Below are 27,129 nucleotides of genomic sequence, written 5' to 3'. Positions count from 1 at the left end.
CAATATCATTAATATCACACGCAAGCAAAATTTTCCTGAAGATCATTCAAAAACGGCTGCAGCAGTATATCGACAGGGAACTGCTAGAAATTCAGGCTGGTTTCAGAAGAGGACGTGGAACCAGGGATATCATTGCTGATGTCAGATGGATCCTGGCTGAAAGCAGAGAATACCAGAAGGGTGTTTACCTGTGTTTTATTGGCTATGCAAAGACATTTGACTGTGTGGATCATAACAAATTATGGATAACATTGCAAAGAATGGGAATTCCAGAACACTTAATTGTCCTCATGATAGATCAAGAGGCAGTTGTTTGGACAGAACAAGGGGATACTGATTGGTTTAGAGTCAGGAAAGGTGTGCATCAGGGTTGTATTCTTTCACCATACCTATTCAATCTGTATGCTGAGCAAATAATCCAAGAAACTGGACTATGTGAAGAAAAACGGGGCATCAGGATAGGAGGAAGACTCATTAACAACCTGCGTTATGCAGATGACACAACCTTGCTTGCTGAAAGTAAAGAGGACTTGAAGCACTTACTAATGAAGATCAAAGACCACAGCCTTTGGTATGGGTTGCACCTCAACATAAAGAAGACAAAAATCCTCGCAACTGGACCAATGAGCAACATCATGATAAACGGAGAAAAGATTGAAGTTGTCAAGGATTTCATTTTACATGGATCCACAATCAACAGCCATGGCAGCAGCAGTCGAGAAATCAAAAGACACATTGCATTGGGTAAATCTGCTGCAAAGGACCTCTTTAAAGTGTTGAAGAGCAAAGATGTCACCTTGAAGACTAAGGTGCGCCTGACCCAAGCCGTGGTATTTTCAATCACATCATATGTATGTGAAAGCTGCACAATGAATAAGGAAGACCGAAGAAGAATTGACACCTGTGAATTGTGGTGTTGGCGAGGAATATTGAATATACTATGGACTGACAGAAGAACAAACAAATGTCTTGGGAGAAGTACAACCAGAATGCTCCTTAGAAGCAAGGATGGCGAGACTGCGTCTTACATACTTGGGACATGTTGTCAGGAGGGATCAGTCCCTGGAGAAGGACATCATGCTTGGCAGAGCACAAGGTCAGTGGAAAAGATGAAGGCCCTCAAGGAGATGGTTTGACACAGTGGCTCCAACAAAGAGCTCAAGCATAGCAATGATTGTAAGGGTGGCTCAGGACCGGGCAGTGTTTCGTTCTGTTGTGCATAGGGTCACTATGAATCAGAGCTGACTCAACGGCACCTAACAACAACAACAACAAATGTTTTGCAAAGGAATCAGGAGGCAAAAAAAACATAATAATAAAAATAAAAAAGCCTTTTGTATTTTTTCAGATATTTCCCATTTCGAATACTGCCTTCATGTGCTTTTGAGGAGCCAATGTCTCCATCTGCTTTCATTTCCCTTTAAGCAGAAAAACTTCCTTTATCATTTATTGAGGTATAGGGCTGCTGAGGAAACCCTGGTGATGTAGTGGTTAAGTGCTACAGCTGCTAACCAAAAGGTTGGCAGTTCGAATCCACCAGGATCTCCTTGCAAACTCTATGGGGTAGCTCTACTCTGTCCTATAGGGCTGCTATTAGTTGGAATCGACTCAATGACAATGGGTTTTTGGGTTTCGTAGGGCTGCTAATGATGGATTTTGTTATTATTATTATTTTTAATGTATACGTATCTTTATTTTTGAAGGATAATTTTCTTAGATACAAAATTCTGGGCTTTTTTTTTTTTTCTTCTAGCACTTCATGATGTTCCGCTTATTTTGGATTCCACAATTTGGATGAAAAGTCAGATACTAATTAAATTCTTGTCCCCTCATATATAATGAGTTGTTTTTCTCTTGATGCATTCAAGTTTACCCTTTGACTTCAGATATTGTAATTATGATGTGCCTTGGAATGGCCCTTTTTGTGTGTATCCTTCTTTGTGTTTGTTGAGCTGCTCAAATCTGTAAATGTATGCCTTCCATCAAGTTTGGAAAAATTTTGGCTGTCATTTCGTCAGTATTTTTTTCTAGCCCATTATTTCACTCCTCTCCACCTGGAACTCAAATTGCATGTATGCTAGACCATTTGACATTATATAACATGTCCTTGAGGTTCTATTTATTTTATAAATATATTTTCTTTATGTTCTTCACTTTAAGTAATTTCTGTTGGTCTGTATTGAAGTTCATTTACACTTTCCTCTTTTTCTCCATTCTTATGTTAAGTTCATCAGTGAAATTTTTATTTCAGATATTGTATTTTTTTGATTCTAGAATTTCCATTTAGTTCTCTTTTTATTGTTTTCATTTCTCTGCTTTCTACTGACATTTCCTATTCTTTTATTCATTTTGAGTATATTTTCATTCATTTCATTGAGAATAGTTATAATCATTGCTTTTAAAATCTTTGTTAATTTGACAGTGATGATTGGGTCATCTTGGAGTTCATCGCAGTTGGTTTTCTTTTTACTGTGTTCCGTGTTCCTGTTTTTTCATATGTACCGTAATTTTGAATTGTATCCTAGACATTTTGAATGTTAAATTGGGGAGACTCTGGATTCTGTAATTTTTTTCCCCAATGGCAATTGTTTATTTTGTTTTAGTAGGCAGTTACTTTGGTTGGACAAAAAGTGCATACTCTGCTTTTTGGGTGGCTGCTCTAATCTTAGTTCAGATCTTCTGTGTTTACCTAAGCTGTTTGGAGTCTGTTCTAAGCTTTCATGATTCAGAAGTTCGTCAGAAATGTGGTTAGATAGAATTTTGGGATTCTGTATGATTCTTCTAGATTTTCCTCCTTTCCCCTTACTGGCCATGATTTACCTGGTTTTGGCCTTCCAGTTCTGCAGGTCATAAAGGCTACAATTTTGTTTTGTTTTTTCCTGGCACTGTCATGATACAGTGACTGTGCTCAGCCCAGCCTGGAAGAATGGGAACTCATTCCCCACAACTCCCTTCCTCCAAGTGTGGATTCCCCACTAGACTTGGTGTTCATTCTTTAGTGTTTGCAGGTAGCTGCTTTTGGTATTATGCCCCGAATAATAGTGATTAGCTGTAGGAGGGTCGATCTAGTAGGATCTTAGTCATTACTGGAAGTGGAAGCCAAGTTTTAGTATTTTTCATATTAATTTGTATAAACACCTTATATTTTAAGAATATTAAGAATATATTATGCACATTTATGATAGATAACTTTGTAAGCTTGTTTTTTGGCTTTAAAGTTTTGTTTTAGTATTTCTAATATACAGAAATTATATATTGTAAATATAATTAAATAGATAAGCTTGAGATTTCTTTCTTAGTTTTTGCTTTCTTATCCAAATATTAGATGAGTATGTACTTAGATTTTCTTCTTGGCTTTACTAGTGGTCCTACTTCTTACATTAACTTTTTAATCCATTTTGAATTTATTTTAGTATATGATAGGATGTGAGGGTCTAATCTGATGTCTTCCCTAAAGAGCAGGATAATTTCTTAAACATAGTATATTGAAGCTGATTCTATTTTATAGGAGTCACAATGTTTCCATTATAGAAAATTAATGTCCAACTTGCTGAAATTTAAGGTGAGAATATGTAGTACTGACAACGTATGTCAGTGCAGTAAGCAAGGTCTGAGGAGGAAAGGCTGAACACGAGTGATGGGATTTTGTTTTTCCTGAGGAGAGTAGTACACCAAACCACTGTCTCCACAGTCTACCTTTTTAGATTTTGTCATGCGTACCTAAAAAGAATCAATAAATCAATCTCTCTTTCTGATGACCATGCACATAGTGCTAATTGCAGAAGTGGAAGTAATGACCATTTATTGAGCGTCGGTCGCTATAATAATAATAATAGTCGGAGTAAAAGTGTTATAGAAGTGTTGACTGCTGTATCAACAACAATAATAATAGTATTTAAATAGTGATGAGTGATACAAAGAAAGAAGACATAGTGCTGTGACAGAGGGTGATAGGGGTCAAGGAAATCAGGAAAGGCGTCCTTGGTGATGTGATGATTGACTTGAGACTTGAAAGAGGAATAGAATTAAATGTATTAACTATGGAGCCCTGGTGGCGAAGTGGTTCAGTTACTGACTGCTAACCGAAAGGTTGGCAGTTTGAATCCACCAGCCGCTCCTTGGGAACCCTACGGGCAGTTCTTCTGTATCCTGTTGGGTCGCTTTGAGTCAGAATTGATGCAACAGGTTTTTGAGTTAATTATGGGAGGTAGGTAATGATGAGCGTAGACGGAATTGGTCGAGGAAGCAACAAGTCTAAGGGACCTATGACAGGCCGTCTTGAAGAACTGAAAGGCTGATATGGCTAGAGTTAAGAGAAGGGAGAGGATGGCATAGGATGAGGCTAGAAATGTCAGCAGAGGCAAACTATGTGGGCTTGTAGACCACAGAAGGATTTTAGTTTTTATCCTAAGAGCAATGGGAGTCATGGAAAGATTTTAAGCAACAGAGTAATATGATCAGGTCTTCCTTTCAAAAAGATTAGGGTGGCTACAGTGTGGAAATATATTGGAGGAGGGCAACAGTAGGTGCAAGGAGACCAATCTGATTATCCCAATAATTAATCCAAGTGAAAGAAGATGGTAGCTTGGTCCTGTTTGTGGATGTGTGAATGGATGGATAGCTGGATGAGTAGCTGGGTATGTAACCAAAGCTGAACTAGCAAGATCATGGACTTAAAGCCACTTAATTTTGTTTCCTGCTGTTAATTTAAATGTGCTCAGTTGGATTGTTCTTTTCCCCTGAATGAAAACCTGAGCAGACTTGGTTTTTCTGCTTTGTCCTGGGTAATACAAAGAGCCTCAGTTTAGCAACTTCAGTAGCCAGTATCATGCAGTAGTCAAAGCTGTAGACTTGATTTGAAGGTGAATTGTGTTTCCTCACCCAGTTAGGGTCTGTTGGAGGCAAGAATAAAGGGGACATGAGTGATTTCTTCTCATTTCCCCACTTGAACTTCCCTCCCTTCCTCGTTTTGCAAACTCAGTTTCTGACATCTCCAAGGATTAGAGTGAACAGAAGGAGAGAGAGAGTGGAGCGTGAGAGTTCTTACGCGGCTGGCGCTGCTGTGAGCTTGCAGCGGCATCCTCTGTGCCCCGAAGTGTTTAAAGCTGCTTTCTTCCGGGGTGACTTTGTTGGTTCTTTGGATCCCCCGTCTCAGTTACGTGGTGCTGCTGGAACGGAAGTGCCACAAGTGGATGACCTTAACAAAGGGAAATTTATTCTCTCACAGTCTAGAAGGCTAGAAATCCAAATTCAGGGTGCCAACTCCAGGGGAAGGCTTTCTCCCTCTGTCGGCTCTTGGGTCGGGTTCTTTTCATCAGTTTTCCGCTGGTCGAGATGCTTCTCAGCACAGGGACTCCACGTCCTAAGGATGTGCTGTTTCCTGGCTCTTGTTTCTTGGTGGTATGAGGTCCCCATGTCTCTCTGCTTGCTTCTCTCTTTTATATCTTAACGGAGATTGGTTTAAGACACACCCTACTCTTGTAGATTGAGTTCTGCCTCGTTAACATAACTGCTTTTAATCCTGCCTCATTAACATCTCAGAAGCAGGATTTACAACACACAGAAAAATCACATCAGATGACAAAATGGTGGACAATCACACAATACTGGGAATCATGGCCTAGCCAAGTTGAAGACACTTTTGCGGGACACAGTTCGGTCTATAACGCCCCCATTACAAAGGATCCCATAGCCATAGTGCCTTTTATAATGACAACTGCATCTCCATTCCAACTGGTTGCTTATTCCCTCCTCAGCCCCTGGAAATCGGGAATAACTATACCTTTTCTTTTTAAGGTCTGTTTGCTCCTCCAGGTGGCCGTCTTGGGCAGGAGCAGAGATGACCCCGTGTGTGCTTGTCTGTGCACATCCTGTCTTTTTCATGTAGCCCACATCCTATCCACATGAATCTCTCGTGCATTATTGCCCTGGTCACTCTGGTAGAGCAAGCCAACCAGCAGCCCCACAACTCTTTTTTTTTTGTCAACCATTGGCTTCTCCTCTCTCCTGGAAGATTTTTCCATGGGAGTCAAGCACTGATCCATCGCACTCCCGATTGCTCCGGACACGTGTCAACTTGTCTGAGGGGAACCAGATCTCATGAGGCTTGAGGAGAGGGGTAGGCAACCTCCACCACCCACTTTGTTCGGGATCATGACTGACAGCATACCAAAAGATTTTCTCCCCCAAATCCTCTCTCTTATCTACTGTTTTCTGGACTTTGTAATACCCTTGATGTAGGTAAAGAGTTTAAATTTGTCTAGCCAGTTCTTTCTCATGTTTAGCAATCAAAGAGGATAGTCAGTCTCATGCTCACTGTGGTGTCTCATATCCCTTGTATAAGGACCTCAGCCAAAACTACCTTTTGCCACCCTGCTATGGAAAGATGGAAGATGCTTAGTGAAAAAGGAAGGCACTACATAGTAGATTAGAGTATGTTGTCAAACACTTGCTGGTTATCCAGCAATGAGATAGGGGTTTTTTGCTGTATCAGCTCTAATCCTTACAGCAATCCTCCCAGTGTTGTTGTTGTTGTTGTTGTTAGGTGCCATCGAGTCAGTCCCGACTCATAACAACCCTGTGTACAACAGAATAAAACACTGCCTGGTCCTGCACCATCCTCACAATTGTTGTTATGCTTGAGCTCATTGTTGCGGCCACTGTGCCAATTCACCTCGTTGAGGGTCTTCCTCACTTTCACTGACCCTCTACTTTCCCAAGCATGATGTCCTGCTGCAGGGACTGGTCCCTCCTGATAACATCAAAAAACAAAGTGAGACCAAGTCTCGCCATCCTTACTTCTAAGGAGCATTCTGGCTGTACTTTTTCCGAGACAGATTTGTTTGTACTTCTGGCGGTCCATGGTGTATTCAGTATTCTTTGACAACACCATAATTCACAGGCATCAATACTTTGGTTCCTTATTCACTGTCCAGCTTTCACATGCATTTGAGGCGATTGAAAACACTGTGGCTTGGATCAGGTGCACCTTAGTCCTCAAAGTGCTATCTTTCCTTTTTAACACTTTAAATAATATCTGGCCTCCCAGCAGATATTATTATTCTCACTTTACAGATGGGAAAAAGAGAGAATGAGAATAGTAAGCAACTTGCCTGTGGTCACATTGATAGGCAGTGAAGGAGCAAGGATTTGGCCTCTGGTTGTTCAGAATCCTAAACCTGAGTTCCCATGGGGCCACTCCTGCTGGCATCTCCTGAAACTGGAATTATTGGGCCCTGAGTCATCAGACCATAATCAACTAAGGAAGTTTGTTTTTGAATAATTTATTTTCCAATTTTGAAATTCTTGCTAAGACTTTAAGTCTAGATTCATTTTCTTTTGCTGCCATAAACCTTTTTAAGCCACAAAACTAGTGGCTTAAAACAACACGAATTTATTATCTTTAAGTTCTATAGGTTAAAGCCCAACATGAGTCTTACCACGGGGCTAAAACCAAGGTGTCAGCAGGGCTGCATTCTTTTCTGGAGGCTCCAGGGGCAAATCTGTGTTCTTGCCTTTTCTAGCTTCTAGAGACCACCCACATTCCTTGGCTCCTGATCCGCGTCCTCCATCTTAATGCCAGGAGTGCCGTCTCTCTCTGGCCTTTCTTCTGTAGTCACATCTCTTTCTCTGACTGCAGCGGAGAAAGGGTCTACCGTTTTAAGAATTCACGTGATCACACTGGGCCCACCTGGCTAGCCCAGGATACTCTCACTGTCTCCAAGTCCGTACCCTTTATCACATCTGCAAAGCCCCTCTTGCCAGGAAGTAGGACGTGGACGTCTTTGGGTGGCCATTCTTCCTGCTACAGTAATTGAGCAAAATGATGAATTTGAAAGAATTGTTTCATGGATGTTTAGAATTTTAATCAGCCCCCTTTGTTCCTTCCTCCAGTGTCTGCCATCACTAATAGAATATAGAGACATGGAGACGTATAATCTGTTTGTTTTTTCTTGCTCGTAAAGAAATCTATTTGTGGCACTATTTTACTAGACTCTTTTGTTTACCTTGGATTTGAAGCTTCGTATAAATTCATCGCTGCCGTTTTCAATTCAGTATTAAGCACCTAATCCAGGCAGTGTTATAGAAAAAAAAATGTTTAATATTTCTGTTTTTTAAATCCAGATTTGGACTTAAAACCACTGCTAAAATCAATTGGAAGCAATTTCTAACATCATTTTACCATCCTCCATGGTTGTCATTTAGTGGCTCAGTTCCAATGGCAAGAAGAAATAGGTAGGTAAAACACAAAAAGCCTAAAATCCAGATACTTCCTACTTCCACGTAAGGACTAAATTTTAGTTACACATCATAGTATGGAGACCCTGGTGGTGTAGTTGTTAAGTGCTGCAGCTGCTAACCAAAGGGTCGGCAGTTCAAATCCACCAGGCGCTCCTTGGAAACTCTATGGCGCAGTTCTACTCTGTCCTATAGGGTCCCTATGAGTTGGAATCGACTCAACGGTAATAGGTTTCTATATGAAAAGGAACAATATATGTTAACTTGTTTCCCCTGTGGGTCATGGGATTGCTGTTTTCATTCTGGTGTCTATTACAAGTTCAGGTTTACAATGCCACATACATTGTGGGGGGGCCCCCAAATATTAACAAATAATAGTAGGACACTTTAGAACGTAGACATCTGCTTTGTGATGTATTTTGTTTATGTTGGTGGGCATCACGTATTGATTGTCCTACATGAGTCAGAATCAGCTCGACAGCATGTAACAACTACCACCTATAAATCTTAGAGGAAAAACAGGCTTTATAACCTTGGCACGTCCATTGAACGCACTGCGCTGTATTGCAAAGTAAAACATACCAGAGTTAGCTCCCACTTCACTGGGTCCTATCCGTGTCTCAGAGATTTATGAATATTTAATGGACTGTCCTGGCTCCCGGCCCTCCGGTGTTCAAAGCCCTCCCTCCCTGTTCCCGGGGTGAGTTCAGTTCTTAAGTGAAACTTTCTTTCTCTATGTAATTTTCTTGTCTGATAGTACCTCGTCCAGGGCTGTAAGAATTAAAAATTTAACTTTATTTACTTTAAAACAGTAGTTTTCAACTGGGTAGGGGACAATAGTGTTCTTTCCCCTCCTACCCCTCCCACCGCCCGGGGACATTTGACAATGTCAGGAGACATTTCTGTTTATCACGGCAGGGTGACAGGTGCTCCTTACAGCTAATGTGTAAAAAAAAAAAAAAAAAAAAATGTGTAGAGGCCGGAAATAAAAACAAAACAAACCTGTTGCCATTGAGTCGATTCCAGCTCATAGCGACCCTATAGGACAGAGCAGAACTGCCCCACAGGGCTTCTTCCTGGGCTTTAAATCTCTACGGAAGCAGATTGCGAGGCCTTTTCGCCCAGGGAGTTGCTGCGTGGGTTCAAACTGCCGACCTTCCAGTTTGCAGCAGAATGCTTAACCTCTGCACAACCAGTGGAGGCCAGGGATGCCGCTAGATATCCTACACGCACGATACAGTTACCGAGCTCCAAACGTCAAGGGTGCCGCTGTGGAGAAATCCCAGTGAAACGTTTCCATGCGAGACTTAGTGTTTTTTTAGAAAAACTCGGTACCAGGGAGCCACATGGGGAACTCTGAGTTGGGACCAGTTTGTATGTTGCTCAGAAGGAGTGGTAGGTGTGTGTGTGTTTACATTTTACACAGTCGAAAAAGCTAACGTGGCTATATGGACACAGCAATAAAAGCTCAAGACAAATGTGAGAATTGCTCAGTAGGTAAGCTGATTCACTGTCATCCTTCATTTAACAGAAAATGAGAACTATCTAATTGAACATTGAAAAAGGGGAGGCCAACATATTTTGTTATGAGATATGGAAGCCCACCGTTCTGATCCGAGTTCGTATAGAGTTGGTTTTGATCTCCAGAGTGGGTGATCATAGGCCTTCAAGGGCACACATGTGAACCGATGGACCCCTGAGCTCAGGAGGTGAAAGCGAGGGGTGGTAAAGGGGAAGAGTCCAATCGTGTAGGTGGCTATGGCCCTTGTCAGTTGAAAGGAGACGTTCTGAAGGTTGTAAGCCTCACAGTTTTAGAACTGGAAATTTGTGTGCTCCTTTATCGTGTGGAAGTGTCTGCGCGATATGCCGCCTGCACAGGGAGATGATGGTTCTGATCTTGCTGCCGTAACTGAGGCCTTAGCAGTGATCAGTGCTCCTTTTCCTGGTCTATTTTGAGATCAAAAGCACAGATTTGCAAAGTGTCTACCCAACGTTAGTCAGCATGGGTGGGGGTAACTGTAAAGCAAAGCTAATAACTCCGATGGGAACTACACCCGTGCCATCTCCATTATTAGGCATCACATGGACCAAGTGGCAGATCAACACACAGAAGTGCCTTACACTTTTAGGAAGAAGAGCCATCCACAAATAAAGCATTAATATGGCTATTGGGAAGGTGCTTTTGTGCATTACGGAAGAGGGAAGTTCAAGAGCATAATCTTATTCCTGTTTTTCCTTTGATCCTCTTACAGCATCAACTCTAGCAACATCAACTCTAGAAACCAGCCTAACAAGGAAAATATTATCACAAAGTTATCAAGACATGCTGAAGATCGTTTTACGTCTTTGAAGAAGGCCTTACTGCTGTTCAACAACGTGAGATTTTGAACCCTTCCCTGATGAAAAATTCATTGTCTCTAAGAATGCTAACACTCACAACGAAACTGATAAAAACTGCACATCGACTCATTTATCCAACAAACGTTTTTTTGAGCTCCTATTATATGCTAAGAATTGTTGTGAGTGCTTGGGGTTACAAATCCCATCCTCAAGAATTGAGTCTAGTTAGGAAGACAGGTGATATACAAATAATTGCAGTACAGTAAGATAAATGCCGATAGCTTGAGAACAGTGTGTTCTCCTTGTTAAGAATGGAGTGACTAGTCATCCTTAATTGCTCATTTAACAAATTACCCACACTGGTTGACCCTCCCTCACCTGGCCTTAGACTTTATCATCTTGTAACCAACTTGTCGCCTGTAACAGGAACATTTTCTTCATTCCAAAATAACCTGTTTCAATTGTACAACAGATGGCAAGCTAATTCATGAATTTGCAACTTGCTTTCTCTTGCTTTAGACATCAGCTCCTCTTCCACTTTAATGTTTGTTTTAGAAAGTAGCACTTGGAGACTTTTGATATAGAGGGGCATTTCCCAAGTATGATATTTATTGAGCACGATTCCATAACTGCATCTCTAGTAAATAATGAGGAGGACAGTGACTTACTTTTCCCCGGGCTCAAATATGACTGTGTACAAAAAATTTCAAACTCCAGGGGAGTTAGTTGGCTTCAGCGCCATCCTTCCAAAGGCTGCTGACAAAGGGGAAGTCTGTAAGTTAACAGGATGTGGCCTGGGGAGAAGCCCCCATTGGCTAGAGGTGGATGTCAAGGTTTGGCCATTAGCTGTCTGTGTTGGACACCATAGTTCTATTCCTCTGCTTCCAAACATAGAGTGGACTCAGAGATAGGAGGTTATGTTTTCCTGTGGAGACATTTTAGCTAGTATACCTAGTATAATTAACTACCGGGAGCACTACATGACTTGCTCTTTCTGAATGAACAATAATATTGAGTGTTCAAGGGATATGGCTGCTAACCAAAGGGTCAGCAGTTTGAATCCACGAGGTGCTCCTTGGAAACCGTATGGGGCAGTTCTACTCTGTCCTACAGGGTCTCTATGAGTCGAAATTGACTTGACGGCAGTGGGTTTGGTTTGGGCTTTTGGCTTTTACTATGTGCCAGACACTGTTTTAAGCAATTTGCTTGTGTTATTTCATAGCCGCCTCTTCACACTTCTGTGAGGAAAGGGTTATTTGTATTTGACAGATAAGAAAGTGAGCATAGGGGTTAAAGTAGCCAGCCCGAGGCTACCCAGCCGGTAAGTAGGAGCCTCCTGGCTCCAAACATACACGTAAGCACTGGATGGAGCTGCCTGGTCATATAGTAGCTAAACTTCCTCCAAAATGAAGGCTCTGTGTATTCACCCACCTCAGGTTGTATTTAGCATAATGCAGAAGCAATTTAATTAAGAATGGTGAAATCTTCATCCCCATTAATGGAGGCCTGTAATAATGCTAACGACTTCAAATGTCAGACTGTTTAAAAGTCGTCGATGAATGGTTGAGCTACAGAGCAACAGACACATAATATCGGTTAAGAAATGAGTAGCCGCCCTGTGTTGGGCTGTGTTGGCACTTAGGCTAAACACACAGATGAAGAATATAAAGCCCCTGGCAATGATGACTTTGTATTCTGGAGTATCACCAAAAAACAAACCCGTTGCCACTGAGTCAATTCCAACTCTAGCGACCCTATAGAACAGAGTAGAGTGTCCCCACAGAGTTTCCTAGGAAACCTGGTGGCGAAATGGTTAAGAGCTCGTCTGCTAACCAAAAGGTCAGCAGTCCCAATCCACTACACGCTCCTTAAAAACCCTAGGGGCAGTTCTATGCTGTCCTATAGGGTCGTTAGGAGTCGGAATTGACTCGATGGCAATGGATTTGGTCTTTTTTTTTGGTTTTGGTAATCTTTATGGGAGCAGATTCACCACATCTTTCTCCCATGGAGTGACTGTTGTGTTTGAACCACTGACCTTTCAGTCAACAGCCACGTGGTTAACCACTGCACCATCACAGAAGAGTAATAATGGTAAAATGCCTTCCAGTTGAAAGGTAAATGGTTTCAGAGTGGGACTCCCCCCCACTACCACACACACACTTGCCTTGGCCTTGGCCATATTTTGGGATATGGAAGAAATTAAACAAGAATGAGAACAGACAGTGAGAGCCAGGAATAGGCAGGGCTGGATGTTTCACAGGTCCCTCTCCCGCTATAGAGAGGGATGCAGAATTAATAGAAGAAAGATTGCTTTGAATCTGCTCCTAGAGTCAAACATCTCAAGTAGCTATATGTGCTGCCTCCAAACACTGCCACCATTTCTTCAGGTGGACCCCAATCATCCCAATCTCTTACATTTAAATCAGGTGTGGCTCCCTTTCTATCACCCATGAACTGTTTGTATCCTGCCTGTTTGCTTCTCTTATTCTCAATGTTATTATTCACAGATGACTTGATTTTGTAAAAAGGACATCGAAACGCATGTACAAGGATGTATTAGAATTAGTAATAGAATTTAGAAGGTCATTGGATGCAAGGTCAATATGCAAAAATCAATACTATTCCTAAAAACACCAATAAAAATAAAAAAATAGAAATTTTTAAAATAGCATTTATAATAATATTTAAATAATCAAATACCTAGAAATATGTCTATCAAAAAATATGCAAATTCTCTACACTGAAAACTGCAAAGACTGCTTGGAGAAGGAATACCAATCCTTCACAAACTCCTTCAGAAAATAGAGGAGGAACACTTCCGAGTTCATTCAATGAGACCAATACTACCCTGATACCAAAGACAGACAAAGACATCACAAAAAAGCTGCAGACCAATATCCTTAATGAATATAGTTGCAAAAATTCTCAACAAAATGTTAGTATACTGGTATAAAAATATTAACTGTTATGACAACATGGGATTTATCCCAGGAATAGAAGGTCAGTTTAACTTCAAAAAAATCAAGTAATGTAATATACCATATTAGAATAAAGGGCAAAATCATATGATCATCTCAATAGATGCAGCAAAAGCATTTGAAAAATCTAACTTGCCTTTATGATACATGGTAAAACTCTCAACAAACTAGGAATAAAAGAACTTCCTCAACTTGTTAAAAGGCATCTGTGAAGAACCTACGGCAAACATCATATTTAATGGTGAAAGACTGAACATTCTTCCTAAGATTGGGAGCAAGGCAAAGATGTTTGCCCCTACCACTTCTACTCAACATGGTATTAGAGGGTCTAAACAGTGCAGCCAGGCAGATAAAAGAAATAAAATGCATTCAGATTGGAAAGGAAGAAATAAAGCTGTCTTTATCCACAGGAAATATGATCTTGTATGTATAAATTTCTAAGGAATACACACACAGACACACACAACTACTAAAATTAATAAATGAGTTCATCGAAGTTGCAGGATACAAGACTGATACACAAAAATAAGTTATATTTCTGTGAACTAGCAGTGAACAGTCCAGAATGAACTAAAGAAAATACTTCCATTGACAATAGCATAAAAGAGGAGAATAAATTACACCCATTTCTCACTCATGACACGGTTAGGTTCCAAAGACCAGGTTGTTAAGTGAAAGTCCACGTTATGCAAAAGTGGAGGCTGACCACATCAGATCACAAAATGGAGGATGACTACATCATTACATAACTGCCAAATGATATAGTTACATAACTGACAAAATACATCATCACATAACTGCCAAACCACCGAGAATCATGGCCCAGCCAAGTTGACACATAACCATCACAGCTGGCATTACTCTCGCTTTGCACCTTGGCATTCGTTATTGCCAGACGTACTTTGTTAATTCACAAAATAGTTGGATAGTACATTTTTTACTGCCCCACATGTCTATCAGTTTGTCGTACTGTAGGGGCTTGGGTGTTGCTGTGATGCTGGAAGCTATGCCATCAGTGTTCAGATACCAGCAGGGTCACCTATGGTGGACAGGTTTCAGCTGAGCTTCCAGACTAAGACAGACCAAGAAGAAGGACCCAGCAGTGTACTTCTGAAAAGATTTAGCCAATGACAATCTTATGTATAGCAGCAGAACATTATTTGATGTAGTGCCAGAAGCTGAGCCTCTCAGGTTGGAAGACACTCAAAAGACGACTGGGGAAGAGCTGCCTCCTCAAAGTAGAATTGATCTTAATGATGTGGATGGAGTCAAGCTTTTGGGACTTTCGTTTGCTCATGTGGCACAACTCAAAATGAGAAGAAACAACTGCAAACATCCATTAATAATCGGAACCTGGAATGTACAAAGTATGAATCTAAGAAAATTGGAAGTAATCAATGAGATGAGATGCATAAAATTGATATCCTAGGCATCAGTGAGCTGAAATGGACTGGTATTGGCCATTTTGAATTGGACAATTATATGGTCTACTGTGCCGGGAACAACAACTTTAAGAGGAATGGCATGGCATTCATCATCAAAAAAAAACATTTCAAGATCTATCCTGAAATACAACTCTGTCAGTGATAGGATAATATGCATACACCTACAAGGAAGACCAGTTAATATGACTACTGTTCAAATTCACGCACCAACCACTGAGGCCAAAGATGAAGAAATTGAAGATTTTTACCCACTTCTGCAGTCTAAAATTGATCGAACATGCAATCAGGATGCATTGATAATTACTGGAGATTAGAATACGAAAGTTGGAAACAAAGAAGAGGGATCAGTAGTTGGAAAATATGGCATTGGTGACAGAAATGAAGCCGGTGATCACATGATAGAATTTTGCAAGACCAACGACCTCTTCATTGCAAATACCTTTTTTCACCAACATAAACGGCGACTATACACGTGGACCTCACCAGATGGAATACACAGGAATCAAATCAATTACATCTGTGGGCAGAGATGATGGAAAAGCTCAATATCATCAGTCAGAACAAGGCCAGGGGCCAACTGTGGAACAGACCATCAATTGCTCATAAGCAAGTTCAAGTTGAAACTGAAGTAAATTAGAACAAGTCCACGAGACCATAAGTACAACCTTGAGTATATTCCACCTGAATTTAGAGACCATCTCAAGAATAGATTTGACGTGTTGGACAACACTAATGACCATAGACCAGATGAGTTGTGGAATGACATCAAGAACATCATACATGAAGAAAGCAAGAGGTCATTAAAAGGACAGGAAAGAAAGAAAAGACCAAAATGGACGTCAGAAGAGACTCTGAAAGTTGCTGTTGAAAGTGGAGCAGCTAAAGTGAAAGGAAGAAATGAAGTAAAAGAGTTGAACAGAAGATTTCAAAAGGCAGCTCGAGAAAAGAAAGTATGACGACATGTCCAAAGACCTGGAGATGGAAAAAGAAAAGGGAAGAACATGCCCTGCATTTCTCAAGCTGAAAGAACTGAAGGAAAAATTCAAGCCTTGAGTAGCAATACCGAAGGATTCTACGGGGAAAATGGAAACCGTGGTGGCGTAGTGGTTAAGTGCTACAGCTGCTAACCAAAGGGACGGCAGTTCGAATCCACCAGGTGCTTCTTAGAAACTCCACAGGGCAGTTCTACTCTGTACTATAGGGTCGCTATGAGTCGGAATCGACTCGACGGCACTGGGTTTGGTTTGGTTTGGTATGGGGAAGATATTAAATAACTCAGGAAGCATCAAAAGAAGATGGAAGGAATACACAGTCACCATACCAAAAAGAATTGGTCAACGTTCAACCATTTCAGGAGGTAGCATATGATCAGGAACCTATGGTACTGAAGGAAGATGTCCAAGCTGCATTGAAGGCATTGACAAAAAACAAGGCTTCAGAAATTGATGGAATATCAAGTGAGATGTTTCAACAAATGGATGCAGTGCTGGAAGTGCTCTCTCGTCTATGCCAAGAAATTTGGAAGATGCTACCAGGCCACCTGACTGGAAGAGATCCATATTTATGCCTATTCCCAAGAAAGGTGATCTCATCGAATGCGGAAATTATCAAACAATATCATTAACATCACACACTTGTAAAATTTTGCTGAAGATCATTCAAAAGCTGCTGCAGCAGTATATCAACAGGGAACTGCCAGAAGTTCAAGCCAGATTCAGAAGAGGATGCAGAATGAGGGATATCATTACTAACGTCAGATAGATCCTGGCTGAAAGCAGAGGATACCAGAAGGATGTTTTCCTGTGTTTTATTGACTGTGCAAAGGCATTCAGCTCTGTGGATCATAACAAATTATGGATAACATTGCAAAGAATGGGAGCTCCAGAACGGTTAATTGTTCTCATGAGGAACCTGTACATAGATTGAGAGGCAGTCATTTGAACAGAACAAGGGGATACTGCATGCTTTAAGTCAGGAAAGGTGTGTTTCAGGGTTGTATCCTTTCACTATACCTATTCAATCCGCATGCTGAGCAAATCATCCAAGAAGGTGGACTTTATTAAGAAGAATGGGGTATCAGGATTGGAGGAAGAGTCATTAAGAACCTGCATTATGCAGATGACACAATCTTGCCTGTTGAAAGTGAAGAGGACTTACAGCACTTACCTGATGAAAATCAAAAATCACAGCCTTCAGTATGAATTACCCCTCAACATATACCAAAAAAACCCAGTGCCGTCGAGTCGATTCCGACTCATAGTGACCCTACAGAACAGTGTAGAACTGCCCCATAGAGTTTCCAAGGAGCGCCTGGTGGATTCAAACTGCCGACCCTTTGGTTAGCAGACGTAGCACTTAACCACTACACCACCAGGGTTTCCCCTCAACATATAGGAAACAAAAATTCTCACAATTGGACCAATAAGCAACATCATGATAAAGAGAGAAAAGGTTGAAGTTTTCTAAGATTTCGTTTTACTTGGATCCACAGTCAACACCCATGGAAGCAGCAGTCAAGAAATCAAAAGAAGCATTGCATTGGGAAAATCTGCTGCAAAAGACCTCTTTAAAGTGTTGAAAAGCAAAGATGTCACTTTGAAGACTAAGGTGCGCCTGACCCAAGCCGTGGTGTTTTCAGTCACCTCCTATGCACGTGAAAGCTGGAACGTGAATAAGGAAGACAGAAGAAGAATTGACATCTTTGAATTGTGGCGTTGGAGAAGAATATTGAATATACCATGGACTGCAAAAAGAATGAACAAATCTGTGTTGGAAGAAGTGCAACCAGAATGCTCCTTAGAAGCAAAGATGGCGAGATTATGTCTCACATACTTTGGACATGTCAGGAGGGATCAGTCCTGGAGAAGGAGTAGAGGTTCAGGGAAGAAGAGAAAGACCCTCAATGTAAGGGATTGACACAGTGGCTGCAATAACGGGCTTAAGCATAACAACAATTGTGAGGATGGTGCAGGACCGGGCAGGATTTCATTCTCTTGTACATAGGGTCGTTATGAGCTGGAACCAACTCAACAGCACCTAACAACAGATTTTTTACTATTGTCATAAATGCAAACGTCAGATAATGGGATAGTTGATAAGTGAGGAGTAGGTGTACTTAGTAAGAAATTTAACAAAAGAAGTAACTGACCTGTATTCTGAAAGCTACAAAACATTGCTAAACGAAGTTAAAGAAGATGTAAATAAATGGAGAGACAGACCATGTTCATGGAGTAGAACATTCAATTTTAGTAAGGTTTAGCAAAATCAAAAACCAAATCCGTTGCCATTGAGTCAACTCCCACTCATAGTCAATTCTCAAATTGATCTATAGATTCAATAGAAATAGTTTTGAAATTCCAGCTTACCTTTTTCAGAAGTTAATGAGGTTATCCTAAAATTCACATGGAAATGTACAGATTGCCAAATAGCCTAAACAACCTTGGGCAAGAAGAATAAAGTTAGAGAGGACTTAAACTTCTAGATTTTGAGTAAAGTAATAAAGACTTTGTGGTCCTGGCATAAAGATAGACATATAGATCAATGGAACAGAATTTAAAGTCTATAAATAAACCCTTACATTTATGGTTAATACATTTTTGACAAAATCAATGGGGAAAGGAGAATCTTTTCAACAAATAATTTTGGGACACACAGATTAACTCAAAATAGAATATAGACTTAAATGAAAGAGCTAAAACGATAAAATTCTTAGAAGAAACCATAGACATAAATCTTTGTGACCTTGGGTTAGGCGAAGATTTCTTAGATATGACACCAAAAGCAAGACCTATAAAAGAAAAAAATTGATAAATTTGACTTTATAATAATTAAAAACTATTGTGCTATAAAAGACATCATTAAGAAAGTGAACTGACGAGGGACACATTACCCGTTGCCGTTGAGTAGATTCCAACTTAGAGAGATCCTATACCAACAGGTTCAGAGAAGATATTTGGAAATCGTGTATCTAGTAAAGGACTTGTCTTTAGAATAAGTAAAGACCTCTTACAGTCCAATGAGAAGGCAACCTAATTTTTAAAAAGAGCAAAATATTTGAATAGTTTACCAAAGAAGGTATATGAGTGGCCAGTAAGCACAAGGAGCCCTGGTTGTGTAGTGGTTAAGCATTTATCTGCTAACCAGAAAATTGGCAGTTCGAATTCACCAGCCGCTCTTTGAAAATCCTATGCAGCAGTTCTACTCTGTCCTATAAGGTCACTATGGTCAGAAATGACTCAACAGCAATGGGTTTGCGTTTTTTGTTTGTTTGTGTGTTTAATAAGCACATGAAAAAATGCTTAACGTCATTAGTCATTAGAGCAATGGAAATTAAAACCATGAAGAGATATCATACTCATAAAAATGGCTATAATTGAAAATAAACAGACAATAACAAGTGTTGGTGAGGATGTGGATAAATTGGAACCCTCATACATTGCTAGTGGGAATGGAAAATGGCAGCCACTTTGGAAAATAGCTTCTTAAAAATTAAACATAAATTTACCAGATGGTGCAGCAATGCCACTCCTCAGTATCTGAAATGAAAACGTGTTCACATAAAGACTTACACACAAATGTTCATAGCAATGCTGTTTGTCATTTCCAAAGTAGAAATAATCCAAACATCAATTAACTTGTGGTTAGATAAACAAAATGTATTCTATACATGGAATACTCACCAGAATGAAAAAGGAACAAAGTACTGATCCATGCTACAACACGGATGAACCTGAAAAACATTATGCTAAGTGAAAGAAGCCAGACACAAGACACCACAGATTGTATGATTCTATTCACGTGAAATACTTAATATTCATGTAAATAGGTGCACTTGATCTGAGCCATGGAGTTTTCAGTCGCCTCATATGCATGTGAAAGCTGGACAATGAATAAAGAAGACCAAAGAATTGATGTCTTTGAATTATGGTGTTGGCGAAGAATGTTGAATATACCATAGACTGCCAGAAGGACAACCAAGTCTGTCTTGGAAGCACAGCCAGAATGCCTCTTAGAAGCAAGGATGGCAAGAAGGACTTTATGCTTGTTAGAGGGTCATCGTAAAAGAGGGTGACCCACAACAGTGGCTGCAACAGTGGGCTCAAGCATAACGATTGTGAGCATGGCGAAGGACCAGGCAGTGTTTCCTTCTGTTGTATATAGGGTCACAGACTCAATGAAACCTAACGACAACAACAATTTACGTGAAATACTCAATAAATGGTAAATAAAACCCACTGCCATCGAGTCGGTTCCGACTCATAGTGACCCTATAGGACAGAATAGAGCTGCCCCGTAGAGTTTCCAAGGAGTGGCTGGTGGGTTTGAACTGCCGACCTTTTGGTTAGCATCTGTAGCACTTAACCACTACGCCAGCAGGGTTTCTGAAAGGTAAGTAGAGACAGAAAATAGATTAGTTGCCTCAGACTGGGCATGGGAATGGGGAGTGACTGTAATGGGTATAAGGTTACTTTTTTGGGGTGATGAAATATTCTAAGATTAGATTGTGGGGATGATTGTACAAAGCTGTAAATTTATTTAAAATAATTAAAAAGTTAGTGTCAGTGATTTCTATTTGGACGTTAAAAAACAGGTCATTACTCCCAAACCGAAAAAGGAAGCATGCATGGGTTCCCTAAAGTACTTAATTTAATCCAGGAGAACCTTATATTCTTTTTAGATCTTGAACCCCAAGATAACGGCTGGCACTGTACCGTGCTTTATCAGTTATGCATGGAACCCTGGTGGCAAAGTGGTTAACCGCTCTCCTGCTAATAAAAAGGTCAGCATTTTGAACCCACCAGCAGCTCCGCAGGAGAAAGATGTGACAGTCTGCTTCTGTAAAGATTACAGCCTTAGAAGCCTTACTGTGTCCTGTAGGGTTGCAATGAGTTGGAATCGATGGCAACAAGTTTGGGGTTAGGTTTTATCATTTATGTAGTCCGTTTGTCTTATTTAAGCTTCACATTATCTCTGTATGTGGTTGTTGTTGTTTTTAGGTGCCATCAAGTCAGTTCCAACTCATAGCGACCCCATGTGCAACACAACGAAACACTCCCCAGTTCACCACCCTCACAATTGTTGTTATGTTTGAGCCCATCATTGCAGCCACTGTGTCAATCCATCTCGTTGAGGGTCTTCTTCTTTTTCACTGACCTTCTACCGTACCAATCATGATGTCCTTGTCCATAGACTGGTTCCTCTTGATAACATGTCCAAAGTACCTGCGATGAAATCTCGCCATCCTCACTTCTAGGGAGCATTCTGGTTGTACTTCTGCCAAGACAGATTTGTTTGTTCTTCTGGCAGTCCATGGGGTATTCAATATTCCTCACCAACACCATAATTCAAAGGCGTCAGTTCTTCTTAGGTCTTCCTTATTCACTGTCGAGCTTTCACATGCATATGAGGCGATTGAAAATACCGTGCTTGGGTCAGGTGCACCTTAGCCCTCAAAGTGACATCTTTGCTTTTTAACACTTTAAAGAGACCTTTTACAAACAGTTGCCCAGTGCAATACGTTGTTTGATTTCTTGACTGCTGCTTCTGTGGGTGTTGATTGTGGATCCAAGTAAAATGAAATCCTTGGACAACGTCGATCTTTTCTCTGTTTATCATGATATTGCTTATTGGTCCAGTTGTGAGGATTTTTGTTTTCTTTATGTTGAGGTGTAATCTGTATTATACTGAAGGCTGTGGTCTTTGATCTTCATCAGTAAGTATTTCAAGTCAATTTTTTTTTTTTTTCACTTTCAGCAAGCAAGCTTATGTCATCTGCATAATGCAGGTTGTCAATGAGTCTTGGTCCAATCCTGTATGAGGTAGCAGTTCTTTATCCCCCCCATTTTCTCAGTAAACACCATCTCTCAATTTCAATATTTAATCTCCTTATTGATGATTTCTTATTCTGGGGGAAGGAATTTGCTACCAAGTATTTTGCTTATAATATTTTTTTTTTATGTAGCATGGCTGAAATTTTTCTTGCTAAGTAATTGTCCATTAATGTAATTGATGAGATTGGTGGCTGTGAAAACAAACAGTATGAATATTTTTAGTAAATTGGCAAATTATAACTGAACTGCCGGGAAGGTTTGTGCTTCATGTGGCTGAGCCACCCAGTCCTCAGAGGAAGCTAGGGAAGGAGGAACTGTTAAAGCCCGTCTGGACAGCCAGCTCTCCCACCAGAGCACTTAGCCGAGGCCTGTCCCCAGAAAGGGAGCAGCCCATGCCCAGGAAAAGGGCCTCATTCTTCACTCTGGGCCATCTCTTGCCCAGGTCCTGATGGAGAGCACTGTTGGGGTTCCACTTGGAAAGCTGACATTCCCACCCTCCACTGCTCTTGGCACATGTGTTAAATAGCAGTAACAGTTGCCGTCAAGTCGATTCCAACTCATGATGGCCCCATGTGTGTCAGAGTAGAACTGTGCTGTATAGGGTTTTCAGTGGCTGGTTTTTGGAAGTAGATGACCAGGCCTTTTTTCCAAGGCACCTCTCGGTGGACTCAAACCACCGGTCTTTAGGTTAGCAGCTGAGTGTGTTAGTTGCTTGCACCACGCAGAAACTCCGTGTGTCATATAAAAACCCTTTGCTGTCAAGTCGATTCCGACTCGTAGTGACCCTGCAGGACAGAGTAGAACCGCCCATATGGTTTCCAAGGAGCAGCTGGTGGATTCAAACTGCCAACCTTATGGTTGGCAGCTGTAGCTCTTAACCACTGTGCCGGTGATCATTAATTTAGGTATTCTATTTGCAAATCATAATTCTATTTGGCTAAACTTGCTCAGTGTCAAATGATGCTAAATGTATATGATGCTTTTCCTTCCTTTTTTCTCTTTTTACGTCCTTTTTATGTCTTATCTCAGAAAAGTGATGGAAATGTAACAGGGAAAGAGCTGCAGAACACTCTAAAGAACAACGGCGTAAGAATAAGTGATTCAGAATTCAAAGAACTCATGCAAGCGCTTGACCCGGGGGGCACTGGACTGGTCAATGTCCCCACGTTCCTTGACCTGCTTGAAGAAGAGAACCTGAAGGTCAGTTTTATAAGAACTTCATATTTTGTTTTCTATTTTTGGCGCAAAACTTAGGTATTCTTAGTAAAATAAGAGCTGCAAGTGAGACATGTTTTAAATAATGACTGTTCAAGTTTTTCCACTGAGTTAATTTTCATTTTAAGTAAGAGTGAAGAGTTGTTTCATTTTAACCTTCAGTTTCTAAGTCTTACTGGAGGGTGACGTGACATTTCTGAAGGCCCTTCCTGGAGCAATGGCACCTTTATTCACAGAATGTAGCTTTCCCTCCAGCACCTCAGCAACACTCCCTTGCACTCAGGTCTCAAGGAGGGTGTTTGTGAATCACAGCACCTGGTTCCCGTTCATATGACGGCAAAATGGTTAATTGCTTGCCTGCTAACCAAAAGGTCAGCAGTTCAAACCCACCCAGTGGCTGCGTAGGAGAAAGACCTGGCAATTTGCTTCCGTAAAAATTACAGCCTTGAAAACTGTATGGGGTCAGTTCTGCTCTGTCACAGGGGGTCACTATGAGTGTGAATCAACTCGTTGGCACCTAACGACAAGTTGCCGTTGACTTCGATTGCTGATACAGGTAGAATCAACTTCGTTTTTTTCTCCATGTAATTCTTAGGGAAGTGTTTTGTAAATAATCCAAATTGAGGGACATTCTATAAGATACATGATCAGCACTCCTCAAAACCTGTCAGTCTGTTCCTGTAAAAATTGCCACAAAAAAAAAAAAAACCCAAACCTATTGCCATCGAGTCAATTCTGACTCATAGCAACCCTACAGGACAGAGTAGAACTGCCCCACAGAGTTTCCAAGGAGCGCCTGGTGGATTTGAACTGCCGACCTTTTGGTTAGCAGCTGTAGCACTTAACCACTATGCCACCAGGGTTTCCCCTGTAAAAATGAGAGCCTAGGAGACCCTATGGGGCAGTTCTGCTCTGTCACATGGGGTCACTATGAGTTGGAATCGACTCGACGGCACCTAACAACACCCTCACCCTTTGTTGATTCGTCTTTTAAAAAAATAACTCTGCTTATGGCCTCATGTAACAAATACTTACTTTCCGTATTTGTTTCTTTTGACTGGAAAGTTGACAAAGTTATTGGATTATTAGAGGAGCTTCTATGACTTTAGTAGCTGTTAGCATTTCAAAATTTTAAGAATTGTTAAAGTCAGATTCTTGTTTCAGGTAATGCGTGGAATTGGCATTAACTACTTCCTGTACAAACATTTTTAAAGACCTCTTTTAATATGTAACCAGACTGTTCCAGGCCTGCTCAGCGCAGGCACACAGACATGAAATGAGTGAAAGCGGAAGAAGCAGCTCTATTTGGTTGGCCAAGCAAAGGAGCACACTGGGACTTGCGTTGCCAAGATGGCTCCCTGAACAATGGCCCAAGGGTCTTATATCGGTGAAGTAAATGGGCTCTGGGGCCTTCAGGAACGCCTCGAGGTGGGGCCAGCATGCTGATTGGTCTGGCCCGAAAAGGCATTCCCAGGGCAGTATGGCCTTAATGCCTGTGCTCAGCCTAAAAAGGGAGGTCTCTCAAACCAGATCTTAGGCTCAGACCCCTTGCTTCTGAAAGCCTTCCCCAAATTTTGGGCCACTAAAGTTTGGTTCCATCTGGTGGGAGAAGAGTTCTGGATTCATCAGAGGGCGGGATCGATGGTTCTGGCGTGTCAGAAGGGCCAGATCTAGTTCTTGCCAGTTTCAGCTGGTCCTGTGACCCCAGTCTCTTGTGTTCCTTAACTTGTCCAGGAACAGGAAACATACCTAAATAAGGAGACAGCTTAAAGACAGGGACTAAGTTCCTGTATCACAGACGATGGCAGGCCTATTCAAGATGGCCGGCAGATTGCCAGTCTCAAAACAGGTACAAGTTAGCTTTTAATTTTAGGTTTAGGAAGTTGGCATTTTTGTAAGTATAAGCCAAACCAATAATATCAAGAGACGCACCATTTCCCTACTGTTTTTACTGAATGGGGTGCGTGCCTCGGGGATGGCTTTCAGGTAGTTTAACTGAAGCTGGCTGCATTCTATCCTGAAGGCTTCCATGCCAAGTGCAACTAATTCGTCGTCAAGGAACCCTTCCCCCCTGCTCTGGTTTTGCATCAAGGTCTTGCTGAGAGTTAGGAACAGACTTTTTGGTTAAAATGGGACATTAATTATCACAGTGAGAGCCTCATGTTTACATCACCTTCTTTTGCTACATCTAGAAGTTTTCTACAAACATGTTGAGGGTAATTTTAATATAACGAATTACATAATTCATTAAAATGTTTTATTTGGGGCTTCTACAAGGCAAAGGCACCCTTTGTAGAATATTTGGAGCCCTGGTAGCACAGTGGTTAAGAGGTTGGCTGCTAACCAAAAGGTTGGTTGACAGTTCTAATGCACCAGCCACCCTTGGAAACCCTGTGGGGCTGGTCTGCTTTGTCCTATAGGGTCCCTGTGAGTCGGAAGTGACTTGATGGTAACAGGTTTGGGTTTTTGTAGAATATTTGGAAAAACTACAATGGTGACAATAATGATAAAAAATTCCTAAAAAAAAAAACCCAGAGAAAACCCACAGCCAAAGTTTTGGCAAATTTCCTTCTAGTCTTTGTGTGTGTGTACGTGTATTTTTTTATATGCTTAGAGTCATTATCTATATGATTTTGTATCCCATTTTTTCAACTTAATATTATACGATGTTGTAAGGAAAAAAATCACAAAGTTTAGTAAAGCAAGAAAGTTTTATTTGGCATATATTCAAAAAGGCAAAAGTGGAAAGTGGACAAGCACGCTGCTGGAGCTAAAGTCTGCCCAAATCTGAGGAATGTTTCAGAATCATCAGTATATACTAACATCACAAAATGGGAGAGATCACTGAAAACGTCGCCCTTGTATAGACTGGCTAAAAATTGCTAGATCAACATGATTCTATGTTTTAAATCATCTTTCTTAATAATCACTGGTACAGGTTTCAGTAATGACAGTCAGGACGGTCTTTGTTGGTTCAACAGATTTTCTCTTCACTAAATGCTAATAGAAAAAGATAAGCGAGAAAAGTCTTTTGTGTTCTGTTTGATTGGCTTCTGTGAAAGTTCCTTGAAGGATATTTTCTTCCCTAACAGATATTTTCCAGGATTGTCCTAGCTCAACACACGATGTAGGGGAAGTCAGCATCACCGGACTAAACCAAAAGCTAAGAAGTTTCCCGAACACAACCCAACACTTCACGAGACAGTGTAGCAGGGGCAGGAGTCTGGTGACCATGTTTTCAGGGGACATCTAGGTCAATTGGCCTAACAAAGTTTATTAAGAAAATGCTCTGCATCCCACTTTGGTGAGTGGCGTCTGGGGACTTAAAAGGTAGCGAGCAGCCATCTAAGATGCATCAATTGGTCCCAACCCACCTGGATCAAAGGAGAATGAAGAACACCAAAGACACAAGGAAAATATTAGGCCAAGAGATAAAAGGGGCCACATAAACAAGAGACTTCATCAGCCTGAGACTGGAAGAACTAGATGGTGCCCAGCTACCACCAATGACTGCTCTGACAGAGAATACAACAGAGAGTCCCTGATAGAGTGGGAGAAAAGTGGGGTGCAGAACTCAAATTCTAGCAAAAAGATCAGACTTAATGGTCTGACTGAGACTGAAGGAATCCCAGAAGACATGGCCCCCGGACTCTGTGTTAACCCAGAACTAAAACCGTTCCTGAAGCCAACTCTTCAGACAAAGATTAGACTGGACTATAAGACATAAAATGATACTCGTGGAGAGTGTGCTTCTTAGTTCAAGTAGATACATAAGACTAAAGGGGCAGCTTATCTCCAGAGGTGAGATGAGAAGGTAGAAAGGGATAGGAGCTGATTGAATGGACATGGGAAATCCAGGGTGGAAAGGAGGAGTGTGCAGTCACATTACAGGGAGAGCAACTAGGGTCACATAACAATGTGTGTATAAATTTTTGTATGAGAAACTAACTTGAGCTGCAAACTTTCACCAAAGCACAATAAAAAGAAAAAAAAATGTAAAACACAGTACACTGAGCTGAGATTAAAGGAGACACTCTGGAAGTCTGGTGCCTGGAAAACAAGAGAGAAGAGGATACCAATAAG

General features: G+C 41.0%; 1 protein-coding gene across 5 annotated transcripts in view; it reads left to right on the top strand.

The window, feature by feature from the left end:
* EFCAB6 (EF-hand calcium binding domain 6) overlaps window positions 1-27,129 on the top strand; it is a 381,524-nt gene that overhangs the window by 145,804 nt on the left and 208,591 nt on the right. For 4 of the 5 annotated variants that reach the window (XM_049884607.1, XM_049884608.1, XM_049884610.1 and 1 more), the window contains 3 exons: window positions 8,125-8,235; window positions 10,491-10,614; window positions 22,861-23,031. In XM_049884607.1, coding sequence (XP_049740564.1) covers window positions 8,125-8,235; window positions 10,491-10,614; window positions 22,861-23,031 — 406 coding nt within the window. The remainder of the gene's footprint in view (window positions 1-8,124; window positions 8,236-10,490; window positions 10,615-22,860; window positions 23,032-27,129) is intronic. The other variant, XM_049884609.1, reaches the window with a different exon arrangement.

This window comes from Elephas maximus, chromosome 4 (genome assembly GCF_024166365.1).
Source record: "Elephas maximus indicus isolate mEleMax1 chromosome 4, mEleMax1 primary haplotype, whole genome shotgun sequence".
Lineage (NCBI taxonomy): Eukaryota > Metazoa > Chordata > Mammalia > Proboscidea > Elephantidae > Elephas > Elephas maximus.
Note: the sequence above shows the minus strand (reverse complement) of the source record. Positions and strands in the feature narration are given on the sequence as shown.